At 50.2% G+C, this 22,057-nt stretch overlaps 1 protein-coding gene across 1 annotated transcript; it reads right to left on the bottom strand.

The window, feature by feature from the left end:
* Positions 1-5,340: 5,340 nt before the first annotated feature.
* Positions 5,341-21,660, bottom strand: opn6a (opsin 6, group member a). The gene is made up of 7 exons (XM_055634940.1): positions 19,799-21,660; positions 18,628-18,833; positions 17,652-17,751; positions 16,644-16,748; positions 14,503-14,721; positions 10,031-10,338; positions 5,341-5,418 (listed from the first exon to the last, which is right to left on the bottom strand). Exons 1-7 carry the CDS (start codon positions 19,908-19,910, stop codon positions 5,341-5,343), a joined length of 1,128 nt encoding a protein of 375 aa, XP_055490915.1. The 5' UTR covers positions 19,911-21,660.
* Positions 21,661-22,057: the final 397 nt, after the last annotated feature.

Below are 22,057 nucleotides of genomic sequence, written 5' to 3'. Positions count from 1 at the left end.
AATTATCTTATTCTATGGAAACCAGACCACGATGGTGCAAAAAAAAACCCCCCAATGTAGGTGGAGCAACCATAGTTGTACAAAGTCGATAGTGGTCGGTGCTGTGGGAGGATTGTGGAGTCATCAAATCGTACAGCATGGAAATAGGCCCTTTGGCCCAACTTGCCCATACTGCCCAACATGTCCCATCTACACTATTCCACTCCCACCTGCCTGCATTTGGCCCATATCCTATCCATGTACCTGTCTAAATGATTCTTAAATGTTGCAATAGTACCTACCTCAACTACCTCCTCCGGCACCTCGTTCTGTACACCCCCCACCCTTTGGTTAGGGATGTGCGGGGTGGTTCCAGAACCAGATAGTTGTTGGGGGAAAAAGCTGCTCTTGAACGTGGAGGTAACAGTTCTGAACTGGATTACTAGTTAAGAGTGCCTCTCTACACTCAATACCATTTGAAAAGACTTCTCCTCTGCTTGAATGCACTGCATATTACTCTTCCAGCAGTTTGTTTTTAACTCAGTAAACAATCCTCTCTGGAAGAATGATCAAAGTACAATATAATTTTATATTGAATAAAGCTAAGTCCTAAATTACATAAATCAGTATAGGACAAGGCTTTGATAAAGTACCATATGAATTAAGTTAAAAAGTAGGACAGACGATTAACAATGACAAACATTTAACAAATAATTGGATATTCTTCATTGTGAAATAAACACTCTAAATTGGTGTTGGGGGTTATGGGGGGACGGCAGGAGAATGGGGTTAAGTGGGAGAGATAGATCAGCCATGATTGAATGGCAGAGTAGACTTGATGGGCCGAGTGGCCTAATTCTGCTCCTATCACTTATGAACTCTCTTGGATAAATTACCACCCTGTTGCCAACCAAAGTGATCAAAGATAATACCAGATCAAAAGCAGCTTAAAGTACTGAGTACAGAAAGACATTCTTGCCATAGAGGGAGTACAGAGAAGGTTCACCAGACTGATTCCTGGGATGTCAGGACTTTCATATGAAGAAAGACTGGATAGACTCGGCTTGTACTCACTAGAATTTAGAAGATTGAGGGGGGATCTTATAGAAACTTACAAAATTCTTAAGGGGTTGGACAGGCTAGATGCAGGAAGATTGTTCCCGATGTTGGGGAAGTCCAGAACAAGGGGTCACAGTTTTAGGATAAGGGGAAAGTCTTTTAGGACCGAGATGAGAAAAAAAAAATTCACACAGAAAGTGGTGAATCTAATTCTCTGCCACAGAAGGTAGTTGAGACCAGTTCATTGGCTATATTTAAGAGGGAGTTAGATGTGGCCCTTGTGGCTAAAGGGATCAGGGGTATGGAGATAAGGCAGGTACAGGATACTGAGTTGGATGATCAGCCATGATCATATTGAATGGTGGTGCAGGCTCGAAGGGCCGAATGGCCTACTCCTGCACCTATTTTCTATGTTTCTATGTTTCTATTAAAATGTTGGGAGATATTGTAAGCCTTAGAAGACTGAGAGCTTTTTAGAATCAGCAAAAGATTAACAAAAAGGGAAAAAAATAAATCATATGAGTTAAGCAGGGAATGTGAAATCAGACAATGAGGGCTGTGTAAGAGAGGGGAACATTATTCCCTTGCCATGGATCTGTACACTGTGGTTGGCTCGACTGTAATCATGTATTGCCTCTGCTGACTGGATAACAACAAAAGCTTTTCTGTGTACCTCAGTACACGTGACAAAAAACTAAACTGATCCACCCGGATCTGCAAGAATAGAAAACAAGTAAACGAGGGAACATGCAGAAGAAGAGGGCCTATAATAGGATAACATCATTGCCCTGAACATGAAAGAAATATTGTTAATTTATTTTTTATCTGCGTTAACAGTGGAAGGCACAAAAAACATACCAGGAATCATTGGGAACCAAATATTTAACAGGAGTGAATAACTTAATGTAACACAGCCATCGAACTGTAGAGTTGCAGCATGGAAACAGACCCTTCCATCTGACTCACCAATGCTGCTCAAGCTGCCTAGGTGAGCTTGTCTCAATCTCCTGTGTTTTCTCAGTAAATAAAAATGACTGGAGAAAGTAAGAGAAATAAAAGCTAGGAAAACCTTTGAAGCCAACAGCTAATTTTGTTGGGATTCTCAAAGAAGAAGCTGAACCAACAGTTAATGGCTGTAAAATTCCTAAACGTCCAAGATTGTGGAACGATTCCAGTGCATTTAAAGATAACAAAATATAAGACAACTATTAATGAGAAGGGCTAGACAGAAAATCGGCTACAACAGGATAATTAGCCCAGGATTATTAGCTGGGATCTGGCTGGAATCAATTATTGAGGTAGAGGCAACAGGCCACCTGAGACGAGTAATAGGATTCGATTGGTTTTATAAGGGCGTGATCATCGCAGGAACGAGGATGAGGCAGGGTAGATGGTGTATAATGATGATAAGCTGAAGCTTAGCTGAGTTTCCAAAAGGCATTTTACAAAGATGAATGTGCAAAAATAAAGAATTGTAGGTGCAGGGAGATTTAAGAGGATGGATGGAGGGTTGATTAAGTAGCAGAAAACACAGTTACAATAAATTATCAATTTTCAGGTCAGTATTTTGCTTTGGTACACAAAAATGCTGGAGAAACTCAGCGGGTGCAGCAGCATCTATGGAGCGAAGGAAATAGGCAATGTTTCGGGCCGAAACGTTGCCTACTTCCTTCGCTCCATAGATGCTGCTGCACCCGCTGAGTTTCTCCAGCATTTTTGTGTACCTTCGATTTCCAGCATCTGCAGTTCCTTCTTAAACACAGTATTTTGCTTTAGAGGATTCAGAGTTTTTCAGTATTTCTATGAATGACTCAGGTGAGGGGGGCATCCATTTGCTTGACTATGATTCAGCAGTATGGAGGTGACAGAGAGGGAGACTCTTTGTGTTCATCACAAGAGAATCAGACAGGAACTGAATTAGGTCATTTGACCCATCGAGCCTTCTCTTTACTTTCAGTTTAGGAGCTAGGACATAAAGATGGCAGATGGGGTACAAAGTGGGGAAAAGTGGGCTATTTATCTTGTAGTCTGGACAGACAAGCGGTATTCTCAAATGGGTGACAAAACAGAAAATATTGTTGGCCACACAAAATCCAGATGCCCAACAAACAATTAGGAATCAGGAAGGTGAATGGAATGTTTCCAAAGGATTGCAGAACACCAGGATAAAAGCCTTGTGGATTAGTAAGGGATTTGTGGAAATCACATCGCAGAATTCATCAACACTCAAAAACATTGTAAATACACTCTAAAACTATTAACAGTAAAAACACAATCTTTAAGAGACAATCTTCAAAAATGTTGAACTTAAAAGCACACCAGGAAACTAAGTAGGCTTAAATTGACTAAGTTAAATCAATAAAGGGAAGCAACCTTGCACATTCCCCTCTCTCACCAGTGTTGGGTAAGCTGCAGACTTTTGCGGTCAATGGTTCAATAGTTCTTTATTATCACATGTACAGATGTGCTGTGAAATTCTTTATTTGCACACAGTTCAGTAAAGTGTTGCCATTCCTGAGCACAATCGCCAACCAGTACAAAGTGTGTCGTAATAGTCCACTGAGAATGCATGCAAGGGCCGCCAGGTTTCAGCGCCATTTTCAATTCCGGTCCACGTGCTCGGCCTTCTGGAGCGGTGTCCGAACCATCTGAGCCCCAGGGTGCTGCAGGGCCGGCCTCCATCTGCCGCCTCCATTTAGATTGTCCAGTGAACAATCCAGCATTTCATTCCTCGCCCGTCAGCCTTTGTGCCCCCAGAGGCACCTCCTGCAACCAACCTTGATGGCTCGGTATGTAAGGCCCCAGTTCCCTCTCTAATGCCCCTGTCCCACTTAGGAAACCTCTGGAGACTTTGCGCCGCACCCAAGGTTTCCGTGCGGTTCCCGGAGGTTTTGGTCAGTCTCCCTAACGGTCGAAAGCGGTTTCCGCTTCTGCTATGTTCCGTCTATTATTTCAAAAAATTCAAAAAACCGGCCGTGACTAAAAATAGGTTGCCATTTAAAAAAATCTTCCACTACCTGCAACCTCTGGCAACCACCTGCAACCACCGGCAACCACCTGCAACCTCCAGCAACCACCTTCAACTAGCATCGCAACCGGGTTCAACTATTCAGCATTCTGAAACAAATATGAAACAATCTTACTTGGATGACCTGAAATTAAAGTATATAATTAGTTAGTTACCCAATTGTAGCTAATTCCAAACTTCAATTACTAGATCTAAACATCTATCCATTTCTTAAGAAAAGATTAACATTTTTAAATAGCCTAAGTGTCCAAATAACATTCACAAAGAATTCACAATAAAACATGATTTTAAAATCTCATTTACATTAATTTATTGGCCAAATGGAAGGAATTGCTGTAAATTTAAATCATCTTTCGAGTAGGATCCTGTGGCACTCTGTGGAACGCGCTGGTTTAGAACGTTCCCATTGTGGTGAATTTGTACCCCAAATGCCCAGAAAAATACTGCGGGATTTAATGAGGCTACTCGCAACATAAAACTTTGTATAAAGGGATCTTAAGAAGCTTTTTTTAATGTAAAAATAAACAACCTACCTTCCGTTGTCCCCTGTATGAGATCCATCCCGTTGTTGGAGGTCGCGGGTTTAGAGGATAATTTTTAACCTACTATAACAATTAAATTAACCAAATAAATTTAAAAATAGCTCCAACGAACGAATCTCCAAGCGATTTTTCATCAGCAACTAAGTAGGCTGAGCAACCTCGATTTGAATAGCCTAGGGAAAATCGCGTTTTAAACCCGCCCCCATCTCAACGGCGCCAAAATCGCACACACGGGCTGGGACAGATCTGCAGCGACTCTTAAGGTAGGTTTTGCAACATACCTAGTGTTTGACCATCCCGACGTCAGTGTTTCGTTCATCCCGACGACAGGGCCTGTACATCCGGCCGTTCGTCGCGGGGACTACAGAGGGTTCATGACCCCGACCACGGATAAACAAGGGAGGAGGACTGACTGAACTTTGATGCCTTCCACCACAGTGAAGAATGCTGTGGTGGATGTTTGTGTTAAATTCTATTGTGAATTGTGTGTTCTTATTTAAATTGTATCGCTGCTGGTAAATTAATTTCACTGTGCCTTAGTTAGTGCATGTGACGAATAAATTTGTATTGTGTAATCTACAATGCCTACACTCTTCTACTTAAGTATAATTGTGCCTATATGTAGTAAGATTTTTACTGAGCTGTTTGCAAAAAAAAGAATTCCACTTTAGCAGGGTACAAGTGAGATTAAAATACCATTGAAGCAATGAACATTGAGGCACCAGCCCCCACTCAGTAACGCTGGCTGAGGCAGAAGGTCCTTGGATTCACTTTCAGGACATAATTCACGCTGACTTCTTCATTATCAAACTGCTGGATGTGACACCTTGGGGGTGAGATATTAAACAAAGCCCACCGCACAATTTGATGACCAACAGGGGAAATTCTCGCTGGAGTCCAGGTCAATATTTATCCCGTACATCTCCAAAAAGCTGGTCATTAGCTTGCTGTGACAAATTGGTTGCTGCATTTCCCACACAAGACTGATTACATGCTAAAGCAATATCGCCTGCTTAGTGCATTGGGACTTCCTGAGGGTGTGAAGGTGAAGGATGGGTGAGAAATGTAATCTCAGTCCTTCCATTGTTTCGTTGGTTAGTAATTGTCAAACAGCGCAATTCAATCTCACAGGAGAAGCCTCAATCCCCATTAGCCTGTCGATCAGCCAGGGAACCAGCTCTTTGCATCAGATTTTGTGCTGTGCCTGTCTAACAGAAGGTTGCGGGCAAATAACCTGACACCTTTTTTGCATTCAGCACTTTATTTTGAATAGATCATTGGGTTGTCATGTTACCCAGTTACAAAACTGTTTACATTGCATGTGTAAAACTCCATACAGTTTTAATCACCAAACTATACAATCCAACCAAGATAAGAGAACCTTAGAGGTTGGAAAGAGACCAACTTTTTTTTAAATCCTGGAGTGAAGGAGGCTGAGGGATGACTTTAATACAATGGGCTGCTGATGGCCTTGTTTCTGTGCTATACAACTTTATGACAAAGCTGAAAAGCTGAAATAGAGGAAAAGATAGGCATTTAAACATATCCAAGGTACACAAAAATGCTGGAGAAACTCAGCGGGTGCAGCAGCATCTATGGAGCGAAGGAAATAGGCGACGTTTCGGGCTGAAACTCTTCTTCAGACTGAATTCCTTAAACATAGCCACTTGGTTTCTGCAATATAACCTGTCACCATGAAGTTCAGTCACCGACCTCTGCTGCTGCTTACACACTTGCTGAAACACTCCATTTTAGTGTACGCGCACGTGTGTTGTGAAGTGTATATAGAGCATGTGTGTTTGCTCTGTGCATGTGTGTCTGTGAGGTGTATGCAGAGCATGTGTGTTTGCTCTGTGCATGTGTGTGCGTGTGTGTCTCAGAGATGTGCTTGCTGTGCTGTGGTTTTTGTGTTTGGTTTGTGTGTCTTTGTCTGCTGTGTTTTTGTGAGTGCATGCGTGTGCTTATGTGTGCAGTATTTTAATCTATGTGTAATTATTGTGTGCTTAGCGTGAGCAAAGTGAAAACAAAACCCCAGTTTGTGCCTGAATTGCTGGTCTGTGAATATCACAGGAAGGTTTGAATGATCGCTGCAGCTTTTCCCTGCATTCTACGCTGCACGAATTGGTTATTGTCTCCAGTCTTCAATGTGTTACTCTGTTATCTGGGAAAGGGCAGGGATTTCCTCCACGATAACAAGTGATTGGAGTACAATTAGGCCATTTGGCCCATCGTCTACTCTGCCATTCAATCTGATCTATCTTTCCCTTTTAACTCCAATCTCAAGTCAAGTCAAGTCAAGTCAAGTATATTTGTCACATACACATACGAGATGTGCAGTGAAATGAAAGTGGCAATGCTCGCGGACTTTTGTGCAAAAGACAAACAACAAAAACAACCAAACAAATTATAAACACAATCATAACACACATATTCTTTTACATAATAAATAATGGAAGGAAAAACATTCTGTAGAGTTGGTCCCTGGTGAGATAGGCGTTTACAGTCCGAATTGCCTCTGGGAAGAAACTCCTTCTCAACCTCTCCGTTCTCACCGCATGGCAACGGAGGCGTTTGCCTGACCGTAGCAGCTGGAACAGTCCGTTGCAGGGGTGGAAGGGGTCTCCCATGATTTTTATTTGCTCTGGAATTGCACCTCCTGTTGTATAGTTCCTGCAGGGGGGTGAGTGAAGTTCCCATAGTGCGTTCGGCCGAACGCACTACTTTCTGCAGAGCCTTCTTGTCCTTGGCAGAGCAATTCCCAAACCAGATGGTAATGTTCCCGGACAAGATGCTTTCCACCGCCGCTGCGTAGAAGCACTGGAGGATCCTCGGAGACCCCTACCTTCTCCCCATAACCCATACAAATCAAGAATCTATCTATCCCTGCCTTAATAATATTCATTGACTTGGCCTCCACAGCCTTCAGTGGCAAAGAATTCCACAGATTCACCACCCTCTGACTAAAGAATACCAGCAGGCAAGAGGCTTTAGTTATCATGAACAGTTAAAGTGGTTTCAATCAGAAAAGGGTCTGATAATGGAATTGAAAATGATTACAAGTGTAGATAAATCAGGAAAAACAATATTTCTTATGTAGTGTGTTAGCAGGGAAGCAGACTTATCTGATCCGTCTGAAGAAGGATCTCGACCCGAAACGTCACCTATTCCTTCTCTCCAGAGATGCTGTCTAACCCGCTGAGTTACTCCAGCTGACAAACAGCAACAAGATAAGTGACCAGACCATGGCAAGTCTGACGGATTAAACCTTGCTCAGGATTAAAGGCTAATCGCAAAGAGAAAGATTCGGAGAAATCCCTTTGGGTGGAGAACTGTTAATGAACAAGGAGTCCTTTTATAATTTTATATTTCTGTACGATCAAAGGCATTCAAAGGCATTACCGTCACGGAATCCCCCACTGACAATATCATTGACCAGAAATCAAACTGGAGTTGCCAATATATACAAACAAGAAACCCCATTGTGCATTCTCCTTTAGTCCAATAAATAACTTTTCATACTGTGCTCTGATTACCATTCTGCCACAGATTCTCTACATCCATGACCTTCAATCCTGATCAAATCCAGCGTTAAAATCTCTTCTGGAAGTCCATAAGTACTTCACACACCATCAACCTCATATTGGCCTTCCCTGTTACTTTATTGAAAGCCTGTCATGTTAGTTAGATGAAAATGACCTTAAGATTAATGAAATGTTTAAGTGGTAAACCCAGAAATCTGCCATTCATCATTTCATGTCACTGCACTGATCTGCTTTCTTCTCTTCAGGGGTTGTCAATGATCTGGGTTGGTGCATTGTGAAAAGCCACACTGTTGAAGAGTGAATGCGCCCCAGGCTCAGGGCTGGCGAATGATATGGGGAGACCCCTGTCCACATGTGTCGAAAGTGTTACAGACTAAATGCAGTTTTGAATGGACCCTATGGTATTAGAGACCCATCCTCACACTGTAGTAGAAAACGGGCTCTATATTGTAATAGGTTCAGTGGTAGAGAATGGTCCCTTCTCTGTGATGTTACAGGCTCAATGCAGTGTAGAATGGTCCCATCCACACCCAGTGTAGGTTTAAAATGAGATAAATACCGTTGTAAACACATCCCCACACATTGAAGGTATGGAATGGTCCCTATAGGGTGATTTCACCAAATGTCAAATGAGCGTAGATCCCCCCTCACGTGACCGAAAATTTTAACTGGAGGACATATGTCACTTCGGTACATGTAAGTGAATGGGGAAACACACACTTTCACACCCGTTAAAAACATGGAGAACGGCCGATTTTTGAGCTGAAATTTTCTGTGCTAGTCGGGATGACCGTGAAGCACAGCGACCTAAATTTACTGGCAAAAAAAAAGATAGAAAGTAAGGTAATTACAAGAGGGAACTGAAGGTGGAAAACAGCGGAAGTGAACAGCTGACATTTGCCGTGGAGATTTAAAGGTCCAAAATGTCGGGAATTATCGCATTTGCTCGCTGAATTTCATCAAAAGTAAGTTAATAATGCCTTACTTTTGATGAAATTCAGCGAGCAAACGCGATAATTCACGATATTTTGGATCTTTAAATCTCCACGGCAAATGTCGGCTGTTCACTTCCGCCGCTTTCTACCTTCAGTTCCCTCTTGTAATTACCTTACTTTCTATCTTTTTTTTTTGCCTGTAAATTTAGGTCGCTGTGCTTCAGGGTCACCCCGACTAGCACAGAAAATTTCAGCTAAAAAATCGGCCGTTTTCCATGTTTTTAACGGGTGGGAAACTGCGTGTTTCCCCATTCACTAACATGTACCGAAGTGACATATGTCCTCCAGTTAAAATTTTCGGTCACGTGAGGGGGGGGATCTACGCTCATTTGACATTTGGTGAAATCACCCTATAACGTAATATTATCTCTAGTGCTGTTGCTGTCCCTTCTACTTGATCAGAGGCAATATCAAGAAACAATCCCCGTACAGTACATGTGATGCACCCTGCACAAGGCACACGTTACAGTGCAGAGCGCTGTCCTGGTGAGTCGGCGGTGCTGCCTCCTATTGCGAGTGTCTTGGTTTCTTGGTTTCTTGGTCTTCCAAAATATTCCAAACTGGAGGTGGTGGAGGGAGGATTTGCCAAAAAGGGACCTCCTGCAGTTGGGGTGAACCCAGCCTCGCTGGCACCAAAGATACTAGAGCAAGAGGCTTCTATGGGCTTTGGGTGACACAGCGGCAGGGAGAGTGAGTGTGTGAGTGTGAGTGTGAGTGTGTCTACAACCTCTCACACTCGTAACCCGAGTTCTGGCTGTTGGGGAAGTGGGACCATTCCATGCCGCTGATCCCCGGGAGCTGGGCCCCAGCAGCAGCGGCCCCAGCAGCAGCAGCGGCCCCAGCAGCAGCGGCCCCAGCAGCAGTGGCCCCAGCAGCAGCAGCGACTCTCTCCCGCTCCGGGCTCATCTCCATCTCCATCTCCATCTCCATCTCCGGGCAGCGCTTCACCCGCTTCAGCTTCACCCCCTCCTTGCCGGCGGCGCAGGGCAGCAGCGCACACACGTCCCGGCGGAACCTGGAGTTCATGCCGAAGTAGATGAGGGGGTTGTAGGAGCTGGCGGACTTGGCGAACAGGCTGGCGAGCAGGCTGGTGAGGGCGGGGACGTGGCGGCCACTCGTTGACCACATGGAGATCACCGCGTAGGGAGACCAGGCGACGATGAACGCCGTGCAGATGACCATGGAAACAGCGGGGGGAGCGGGGTGGAGGGACAGGTCACGGGCAGGGGCAGGGGGGCAGGGCAGGGGGGGCAGGGGCAGGGCAGGGGCAGGGGCAGGGGCAGGGGCAGGGGCAGGGGGGCAGGGGCAGGGGGGCAGGGGCAGGGCAGGGACAGGGGCAGGGGCAGGGACAGGGACAGGGGCAGGGACAGGGGCAGGGGCAGGGGCAGGGGCAGGGGCAGGGGCAGGGGCAGGGGGGGCAGGGCAGGGGGGCAGGGGCAGGGGCAGGGGCAGGGGCAGGGGCAGGGACAGGGACAGGGGCAGGGATGGGGCAGGGACAGGGGGACAGGGACAGGGACAGGGGGCAGGGGCAGGGGCAGGGGCAGGGATGGGACAGGGACAGGGGCAGGGGCAGGGGCAGGGCAGGGGCAGGCAGGGGCAGGGGCAGGGACAGGGGCAGGTGGAGGGGCAGGGACAGGTGGAGGGACAGGGGCAGGGACAGGGGCAGGGGGGCAGGGCAGGGACAGGGGCAGGGGCAGGGGCAGGACAGGGGCAGGGGCAGGGGGACAGGGGCAGGGCAGGGGCAGGGGACAGGGGCAGGGGCAGGGGCAGGGGCAGGGGCAGGGGCAGGGCAGGGACAGGGACAGGGGCAGGGGCAGGGGGGCAGGGGCAGGGGCAGGGGCAGGGGCAGGGACAGGGGCAGGGGGGGGGGGGGGACAGGGCAGGGACAGGGGCAGGGGCAGGGGCAGGGGCAGGGGCAGGGCAGGGGCAGGGGCAGGGGCAGGGGCAGGGCAGGGGCAGGGGGGGCAGGGGCAGGGGCAGGGGCAGGGGGGGGGGGCAGGGGCAGGGGCAGGGGCAGGGGCAGGGGCAGGGGCAGGGCAGGGGCAGGGGCAGGGGGGGACAGGGCACAGGGACAGGGGCAGGGGCAGGGGCAGGGGCAGGGGGGCAGGGGCAGGGGCAGGGGCAGGGGCAGGGGCAGGGACAGGGGCAGGGGCAGGGGCAGGGGGGCAGGGGCAGGGGAAGGGGCAGGGCAGGGGCAGGGGCAGGGGCAGGGGCAGGGGCAGGGGCAGGGGGGGCAGGGCAGGGGCAGGGGGCAGGGGCAGGGGCAGGGGCAGGGGCAGGGGCAGGGCAGGGCAGGGGCAGGGGGGCAGGGGCAGGGGCAGGGGCAGGGGCAGGGGCAGGGGCAGGGGCAGGGGCAGGGGCAGGGGCAGGGGCAGGGGCAGGGGGCAGGGGCAGGGGCAGGGGCAGGGGCAGGGGCAGGGGCAGGGCAGGGGACAGGGGCAGGGGGGGGGCAGGGCAGGGGCAGGGGCAGGGACAGGGGGGGCAGGGGCAGGGGCAGGGGCAGGGGCAGGGGGGCAGGGACAGGGGCAGGGGCACAGGGGGGCAGGGGCAGGGGCAGGGGCAGGGGCAGGGGCAGGGGCAGGGGGGGCAGGGGCAGGGGCAGGGGCAGGGCAGGGGCAGGGGGCAGGGACAGGGGCAGGGACAGGGGGGCAGGGGCAGGGGGCAGGGGCAGGGCAGGGGCAGGGGCAGGGGGCAGGGGCAGGGACAGGGGCAGGGGCAGGGCAGGGGCAGGGGGGGCAGGGGGGCAGGGGCAGGGGCAGGGCAGGGGCAGGGGCAGGGGCAGGGAGGGGGGGGCAGGGGCAGGGCAGGGACAGGGGCAGGGGCAGGGACAGGGGCAGGGGCAGGAGGGGCAGGACAGGGGCAGGGGCAGGGGCAGGGGCAGGGGCAGGGCAGGGGCAGGGGCAGGGGCAGGGGGGGCAGGGGCAGGGGCAGGGGGGCAGGGGCAGGGGGGCAGGGGCAGGGGCAGGGCAGGGACAGGGCAGGGGCAGGGGCAGGGGCAGGGCAGGGGACAGGGACAGGGACAGGGGCAGGGACAGGGGCAGGGGCAGGGGCAGGGGGGCAGGGGCAGGGGGCAGGGACAGGGGGCAGGGGCAGGGGGGCAGGGGCAGGGGCAGGCAGGGACAGGGGCAGGGGCAGGGGCAGGGGCAGGGGCAGGGACAGGGACAGGCAGGGACAGGGGCAGGCAGGGCAGGGGCAGGGGGCAGGGGCAGGGGCAGGGCAGGGACAGGGGCAGGGGCAGGGGGACAGGGGCAGGGGGGCAGGGGCAGGGACAGGGGCAGGGGCAGGGCAGGGCAGGGGGGCAGGGGCAGGGGCAGGGGCAGGGACAGGGGCAGGGGCAGGGACAGGGGCAGGGGCAGGGACAGGGGCAGGGCAGGGGCAGGGGGGCAGGGGCAGGGACAGGGGCAGGGGGCAGGGGCAGGGGCAGGGGCAGGGGCAGGGGACAGGGGCAGGACAGGGCAGGGGCAGGGACAGGGGCAGGGGACAGGGGCAGGGCAGGGACAGGGGCAGGGATGGGGCAGGGGACAGGGGCAGGGGACAGGGGCAGGGGCAGGGACAGGGGCAGGGACAGGGGCAGGGGCAGGGGCAGGGGCAGGGGCAGGGGCAGGGGCAGGGACAGGGGCAGGGACAGGGGCAGGGGCAGGGACAGGGGCAGGGGCAGGGACAGGGGCAGGGACAGGGGCAGGGGCAGATGGGGCAGGGGCAGGGGCAGCCCGACCTCCTTCCCCAGTTGCCCAGCTACACCACGGGGAAGGGGTGAAGCACCCTTGACACCCCCACCCAGACTGTGACACCCCCACATCCAGACTGTGACACACACTCACCCAGACTTTGGCATACTCGCCCAGACTGTGACACACTTACCCAGACTGTGACACACTCACCCAGACTTTGACACACTCACCCAGACTGTGGCACACTCACCCAGACTGTGACACACTCACCCAGTCTGTGACACACTCTCCCAGACTGTGACACACTCACACAGACTGTGACACACTCACCCAGACTGTGACACACTCACCCAGACTGTGACACACTCACCCAGACTGTGACACACTCACCCAGACTGTGACACACTCGCCCAGTCTGTGACACACTGTGTCCAGAACTGTGACACACTCACCCAGACTGTGACACACTCACCCAGACTGTGACACACTCGCCCAGTCTGTGACACACTGTGTCCAGAACTGTGACACACTCACCCAGACTGTGACACACTCACCCAGACTGTGACACTCGCCCACCACACTGTGTCCTGTGACACACTCACCCAGACTGTGACACACTCACCCAGACTGTGACACACTCACCCAGACTGTGACACACTCATCCAGAACTGTGACACACAAACGCAAACCCTTGACGCATTCACCCAGAATCGCAACACACTCACGGTGATACATTTACCCAGACCCTTCACATACGCACCCATGACACACTCATGCAGGCCAGGAACACGCTCACCAACCCGTGACACACTCACCCAGGCTAGGAACACCCGGATCAGTGACACACTCACCAAGACCAATGACACATGTGTCCTGTCCTCTGACACACTCATGCTGCCCCATGACACACTCCTCCCCTCCGTGACACACTTACTCCGACTCCCTCTCTGAGTGAGTGCCTGACGCCCGTGGTCCGCGTGATGGAGATAGCGGGGCAAGAGGTAGCGGGGCAACCCATAGGGGGCAAGGGGTAGGGGGCAAGGGGTAGGGGGCAAGGGGTAGTGGGCACTCACCCGATCAGTGGCACACTCACCAAGACCAATGACACATGTGTCAAGGGGTAGGGGGCAAGGGGTAGGGGGCAATCATGCTGGGTAGGGGGCAAGGGGTAGGGGGCAAGGGGTAGGGGGCAAGGGGTAGGGGGCAAGGGGTGACGGCAAGGGGTCCGGGTGAAGGGGTAGGGGGCAAGGGGTAGGGGGCAAGGGGTAGGGGGCAAGGGGTAGGGGGGCAAGAGGTAGGGGGCAAGGGGTAGGGGGCAAGGGGTAGGGGGGCAAGGGGTAGGGGGCAAGGGGTAGGGGGCAAGGGGTAGGGGGCAAGGGGTAGGGGGGGTAGAGGTAGGGGGCAAGGGGGTAGGGGGGCAAGGGGTAGGGGGCAAGGGGTAGGGGGCAAGGGGTAGGGGGCAAGGGGTAGGGGGCAAGGGGTAGGGGGCAAGGGTAGTAGGGGTAGGGGGCAAGGGGTAGGGGGCAAGGGGTAGGGGGCAAGGGGGGGGCAAGGGGTAGGGGGGCAAGGGGTAGGGGGCAAGGGGTAGGGGGCAAAGGGTAGGGGGCAAGGGGTAGGGGGCAAGGGGTAGGGGGCATTTGCCCACCCACCCCATGGTGCTGTATACAGGGACAAGGCTCACCCGAGTGACGTCCCTCTCCAGTTTCCTCTGGCGCTCTCCCACGCCACCGTCCACGGCCAGCGCGCGGTTGGACTTCACCGTCTTGATGATGGAGACGTAGGTGAAGACCATGACGGAGACGGGCAGGAAGAAGCAGCAGGCGAAGACAGAGATGATGTAGGATTTGTGAAGGGTGGAGAACATGGCTCTGGCCCAGTCTATCTCACACGTCCCGTACAGGCGGTCTGTGGTGGAGGCAAGATTGTGAAGAGGAATCAGGGAGAGAATTTAAAGCAGAGATTGATAGATTCTTGATTAGTGCGGGTGTCAGGGGTTATGGGGAGAAGGCAGGAGAATGGGGTTAGGAGGGAGAGATAGATCAGCCATGATTGAATGGCGGAGTAGACTTGATGGGCCGAATGGCCTAATTCTACTCCTTATGAGAGAAAATAGAAGATGGTGGTATAGAGGGGAATGATCCTATGACAGCATAACTCACTTGGCAGCTCCTTATGACATTACATTTCACTCCTCTCTCCTTATCTGACACCTTTTTGTCTCCTAACTTTGAACCTTGTCACGTACTCCCACTGCCAATCAACCCCCCCCCCCCCAACCTGTATCCACCTACACTTGCTCTAGGCTTTGTCCCACCACCACCTCGCTTTTCCAGCATTCATCCCCTTTCCAAAAATAATCATTTTTAAGAAAGGCCCCAACCCGAAACGTCCCCTGTCCATTCCCTCTAACATGCTGCCTGACCCGCTGAGTTACTACATTACTTTGTGTTTTGCTCAAGATTCCAGCATCTGCAGTTCCTTGCATCTCCATTTAACCAATTTGATATATGGGGTCATATAAGGCCCAACCAACCCAGGCTCAACGTTTTTAATACAATGCACACTAAACTATGAAGCAGTGAGACTGTTAGCTCGTTATGGCAAGATCTCAGATTCATAGGACCAGTTACAGGCTTTTTAAAAAAATTGAACACAAATCTTTAAAGTTCCACTTGGAATAACAGTCGGGATAGAAACATAGAAACATAGAAATTAGGTGCAGGAGTAGGCCATTCGGCCCTTCGAGCCTGCACCGCCATTCAATATGATCATGGCTGATCATCCAACTCAGGGATCTCAGGATTAACAGTCTAGTTTCAGGGTTCATAGAATTATAGTCATAGAGTCATACAGTGTGGAAACAGGCCCTTCGGCCCAACTTGCCAATGCTGGCCAACATGTCCCAGCTACATTAGTCCCACCTGCCTGCATTTGGACCATATCCCTCCAAACCCATCCTATCCTATGCAGTTGTACAGAGCTCTAGTGTGCAGTTGTACAGACCCCTAGTGAGATCACACCTGGAGTATTGTGTGCAGTTTTGGTCCCCTAATTTGAAGAAGGACATTCTTGCTATTGAGGGAGTGCAGCGTAGGTTTACAAAGTTAATTCCCGGGATGGCGGGACTGTCATATGCTGAGAGAATGGAGCAGCTGGGCTTGCACACTCTAGAGTTCAGAAGGATGAGAGGGGATCTAATTGAAACATATAAGATTGTTAAGGGCTTGGACACGCTAGAAGCAGGAAACATGTTCCCGATGTTGGGGGAGTCCAGAACCAGAGGTCACAGTTTAAGAATAAGGAGTAAGCCATTTAGAACGGAGACGAGGAAACACTTTTTCTCACAGATAGTGTTGAGTCTGTGGAATTCTCTACCTCAGAGGGCGGTGGAGGCAGGTTCTCTGGATGCTTTCAAGAGAGAGCTAGATAGGGCTCTTAAAAATAGCAGAGTCAGGGGATATGGGGAGAAGGCAGGAATGGGGTACTGATTGGGGATGATCAGCCATGATCATATTGAATGGCGGTGCTGGCTCGAAGGGCCTACTCCTGCACCTATTGTCCATTGTCTATCTATTGTATATCCATGTACCTGTCTAAATGTTTCTTAAACGTTAATGTTGGAGTGTTGGGTTGAACAGTTCAAATGCTTGACAATCAAATGGTTCTACTTTCCATCTCAGATACATTCCTCGCTAATAATCAAAATACCCAAGGGATTTTATTTTACGGATGTTGCTTCTAATCACTCGTATGGACTTCCCCCGTGTGTTTTTGCCATGAATAAGTCTGTCACTACAGGAGCCGTGGGGGTAACGGGGAGATCCCACCTCTGTAACTGCCCCAGCCGAACAGCGGGGCACCCGACCAGAAGAGAGCAGCAACCCAGACCAGGCTCAGTGACACCATTATACTCCCAGTGCCGACACAGTGAGCTGTGGAAACATCACACCTGGATTAGACTGAGTGCCGCGATCCACACCCGCGCCTCTACAACTCCCCTTCCTCGTTCATCTATGGCTAAACATGTCCCCTCAGTTAATCTTGAAATCCAATCGCTAATCTACACCTACAAACCCTGTGCCACTTAACCCCATCCCCATACTTCCACCCCCACCCCATTTCATCACCTTAATCTTCATTCTCATTCTTCTATCTCCAAACCCATTTGCATTGTCCCTTCCTGACCTCATTATATTCCCTTTTTCCCCATCATATTCTCCTAACGCTGTCTCCTGTTGATATTCCCAAGCCTATTTCTCAATCTACTCACCACCCATCCCTAACCCATTTCTCCAACACACATTCTTCCATTCCCTTCTTCACCTTCCTCCCTGCTTCACCATCTCCACTCCCATTCTCCCAGTGCCACTTGCCCATGGCCATTGTCCCACCTAATCCCCAAACCACATTCCCAATGCTATTTTCCTCATCCCTTTTCTCCTTGCCACTATATTCTCCCAGTACTTACCTCCCATCCCCATCCTGGCCTCCCAGTCTCCACCCATTATTACACCATTCTCACGTTTCTGTCGAGTTATGCTTGTAATAAGGCTCGTACCACGACGTAAACAGAGTATATCTTTAATCTGTACAACAGCAGCAACAGCAACAGCCTCGTGTGTAAGCCCAGGCAACTCCCTAACTGCCCACCCCCTGGGTTCCAGTCACATCCGGTTACTGGAGCCTGGCTTCTGGCACACAGGGTCCTAGTGCCCCTCTGCTCAGCCTTACACTATTATTGCATAATACCACAGTTTCCATTCCAATTTCCATTCCAATCTCCAATCCCCATCTCCCTTGAATTCCCCTTGAATGACATGGAAACTGTATGTTACCTCTGTATGGATGGCAGCCTTTGATGTATCTTACGATGCTGATCACTGTCAGTGAATTAATGCTCACCAGACCAAAGAGCAGCGTGAGGAATCCATCCGCCTGTAAAGGTAACAGCAACATGTGATGCCATCTCATGACTTAGGCAATAGCTCTGACAACACGGGGAGAAGATCGAGAGAGTGAGAGGGAAGAAGGAACAAAGAAACAGAGGACAAGGAACACAGAAAATAGAAGCAAGTGTAAGCCACTTGGCCCTAAATCTTGCCCCCACCTTGGGCAAATATGACTCTATGACCTAGACGAGACGTTCCATCCGGGCCAATCGCCTTGCAAGAGTTTTCCCCCATTTCATTCAATAAAGTTTTCATTCATACATTCATTCAATCATTCATTCATTCATTCAATCATTCATTCATTCATTCATTCATTCAATCATCCATTCAATCAATCATTCGTTCATTCATTCATTCATAAAAGCAAATCGTATTTCTTCCACCACAATGTAAGGGGCAAATCCAGTGGGGACGGGGAGGGAGCCTTGCCGGCACTTTGTTTGACTGTTCAAAACGGGTGTAAACGGCATTGAGATCATGTGGTGATGCTTGCAGGCCAGAGATCTCCCTTGATTTCAACTTGTGGTCTATGATGGTATTAAGGCCCTGCCACTGGCACCTGCCATCTGCTTCATCGCACTGAGCAACCACCTTGCTTTGGAACCTTCTTGAGGAATCCCTGGCAGCCTTGTGGAGATTGGACTTGGCCTTCTTATATCTTACAGGGCCATCCTTCTTGAAAGTCCCGGATCTGGGTCTCGGCCGGGTGTGAGTTTCCCAGGTCTTCCAAGGTGTCCGGTTGGGGTAGATCGTTTTGCTGTCTTTGTCTTGTATTCAGCCTACGTCTCGCTAGGCCATGCCTGTGGCCATGGACAAAGTGTGAATGGGCAGTAGCGTGGCCCTGCTTGCGGGAGCTCCTTACCTGACAAGTCCATATGGATGTGATGAGGAAACCGTCATCTCGAAATACATTGAAAATCTCCATAATCCCACGGGAGTATCCGAAGAGGGAAACGCTGGCGTCTGAGATGGCCAGGTTAAAGGTCAGGTAATCTGGTGGCTGTAGAGTTGCCCTCTGTCTGAACAGCACAAACATCACCACACTGTTTCCAAACCAGGATAACCAGCCTGCATGCACACACAGAGGGAGCACATTGATTACTGAGCACAGGACTCCTGCCTGGTTTGCACAATACTGTGTGTGTGTGTGTGTGTGTGTGTGTGTGTGTGTGTGTGTGTGTGTGTGTGTGTGTGTGTGTGTGTGTGTGTGTGTGTGTGTGTGTGTGTGTGTGTGTGTGTGTGTGTGTGTGTGCGCATGTGCGTGCGTGTGCGCGTGTGTGTGTATGCAAGAGTGTATGGAAGTTTGTGTGTTAGTATGTGTATTTGCATGTGTGTGAGAGATAGAGTGTGTGTGTGTGTGTGTGTATAATATGTGTGAGAATGTATGTCTGTGAGCATGTGTGTTTGTGTGTGAGACTGCGTTTTGTGTGAATGTGAGTATGGGTGTATGTGAGAGTGTGTATGAATGTGTGTGTGAGAGAATGTGTGTGTGTGTGTGTAATATTTTAACCATTGTCTGCTGACTTGCCTCACCCACCCTCCTGAGGGGTGCCATTGCTGAGGGTCAGAGTGAAGGAAATGTTAGGACCAATTCTAACCGAGTGGGCACAACACCTCCTCCCTGCTGACCCTCTAAACTGGCTCCTGACCGCAACATCCATATGTAGTTTGCATATGTAGAGTAAATGTTCCCTGTGTTATTTCATGTAATCTAATGAAATCTATATAGTTACGTATAATCCCCGTGTAACCTGTGCAATTTGAAGAAGGATCTTGACCTGAAATATTGTCTATTCCTTTTCTCCAGAGCGCTGCCTGGCCCACTGAGTTACTCCAGCATTTTGTGTCTATGATATAGACCGGCATCTGCAGTTCCTTCTTACACATGTAACCTGTGCAATCTACGTAAATAATGTAATCTATATAATATGTGCAATGATAATAAAATGCATGTTAACCTATGCAATCCTACGTGATGCATGCAAGGGTGCTGCAATGTGTATAATCCCGTGCAGAGTGGCAATGCTACATACCCAGGCTCAGCAGGTAGATGCCAATTATGGTTTCTCCTTGCTCCGAGATGTAAGACTCTTTGACGGGGAAGGTGCTGTTGTGGTTCCTCCACGGACTGTTGCGGAAAGCCATCCTTCCGAGACCAGCCACCCCTCACTCCTGGACTGCAAACTGGACTGTCAGCAATCTCTCAGAAGAGACCTGCGGCAACCTACTCATCCAAACCATCCGGAAGGTGGGATGGGAGTGGGAAGGGGCTCTGGGAGGGGGCAGTGGTTAACCAGGACACAACCACTTGCCTTCGCTATCGTTACGCTAAACCTTCCCCACGTCAGTTTTTGAGCTCTCCTCAACCTGACGTGAGCCCAACTAATCTGCTCTCCTTGGGATATTTACGTCTGACGGAGGTCAGCCAGATGGTGGGCAGGTCATCTATAATCCCTGGGATTACGGTAATGCTCAGGTCACCTCAAGTCTGGGGCAGCACAGGATAGCAATTGATCTCTCGACAGCGGTGGGGGAGGGGGAGAGACATTTCCCAGTATATTTACCTCCTCTTCCCCAAATCTTCCCTGGTTACATCAGATGAGATTTTGGTCCCATCATTGGCTTTCAGTCATCATCATTGTACTATCTGTTATCTTGGGGTTACTAACTACTAATCTGCTAACTCGGGGTTAGGAGGGAGAGATAGATCAGCCGCGATTGAATGGCAGAGTACACTTGATGGGCCGAATGGCCTAATTCTACTCCTATTCCTTATGACCATATATCCTTATGATCTTCCCATCCCACTTGGTCATCCAATTAATCATCGTTCATCCCCAGCGTCTCACCATTGATCATCTTTCAACCCCTCCTTTAGTCCAGTTTAGTTTAGTTTAGTTTATTGTCACGTGTACCGAGATACAGTGAAAAGCTTTTTGTTGCAAGCTAACCAGACAACGGAAAGACAATACATGATTACAATCGAGCCGTCCACGGTGTACAGATGCAGGATAAAGGGAATAACAGTTGGTGCAAAATATAGTCCAGTAAAGTCTGATTAAGGATAGTCCGAGGGTCTTCACTGAGGTAGATAGTAGCTCGGGCTGCTCTCTAATAGAAACATAGAAACATAGAAATTAGGTACAAGAGTAGGCCATTCGGCCCTTCGAGCCTGCACCGCCATTCAATATGATCATGGCTGATCGTCCAACTCAGTATCCTGTACCTGCCTTCTCTCCATACCCTCTGATCCCCTTAGCCACAAGGGCCACATCTAACTCCCTCTTAAATATAACCAATGAACTGGCCTCGACTACCCTCTGCGGCAGAGAGTTCCAGAGATTCACCACTCTCTGTGTGAAAAAAGTTCTTCTCATCTCGGCTTTAAAGGATTTCCCCCTTATCCTTAAGCTGTGACCCCTTGTCCTGGACTTCCCCAACATCGGGAGCAATCTTCCTGCATCTAGCCTGTCCAACCCCTTGAGAATTTTGTAAGTTTCTATAAGATCCCCTCTCAATCTCCTAAATTCTAGAGAGTATAAACCAAGTCTATCCAGTCTTTCTTCATAAGACAGTCCTGACATCCCAGGAATCAGTCTGGTGAACCTTCTCTGCACTCCCTCTATGGCAATAATGTCCTTCCTCAGATTTGGAGACCAAAACTGTACGCAATACTCCAGGTGTGGTCTCACCAAGACCCTGTACAACTGCAGTAGAACCTCCCTGCTCCTATACTCAAATCCTTTTGCTATGAATCAAATCCTTTTGCTATGAATCAAATCCTTTTGCTATGAATTGTTGGTAGGATGGTTCAGTTGCCTGATAACAGCTGGAAACAAACTGTTCATGACTGTCCCACCTGATCACATTTGGCTCATATGACTGTAAACTTTTCCTATCCATGTACTTGTTCAAATGTATTTTTAAATGTTGTTATAGTACCTGCCTCAACCACCTCGTTAGGGAGCTCATTCCATAAACCACCATCCTGTGTGAAAAAGTTGTCCCTCATGTTCCTATTAAATCTTTCCCCTCTCATTTTAAACCTATGCGCTCTGGTTCTTGATTCCCCTATTCTGGGTAAAAGACTTTGCACATTTACTCTATCTATTCGCCTCGTGATCCCGTACACCACGGTAAGATCCCCCAAGGAATAAAGTCCCAGCCTGGCCAAACTCTCCTTATAGCTCAAGCCTTCAAGCCCTGGCAACATCCTGGTAGATCTGATCGGGTCGATGATGCTTGGAAGTAGACCTGATATTGTTTTAATAATTAAAGTGTAATTTAATTTA

This window comes from Leucoraja erinacea, chromosome 5 (assembly GCF_028641065.1).
Source record: "Leucoraja erinacea ecotype New England chromosome 5, Leri_hhj_1, whole genome shotgun sequence".
NCBI classification, from domain to species: domain Eukaryota; kingdom Metazoa; phylum Chordata; class Chondrichthyes; order Rajiformes; family Rajidae; genus Leucoraja; species Leucoraja erinaceus.
This window is presented reverse-complemented; position numbering and strand designations above follow the sequence as displayed.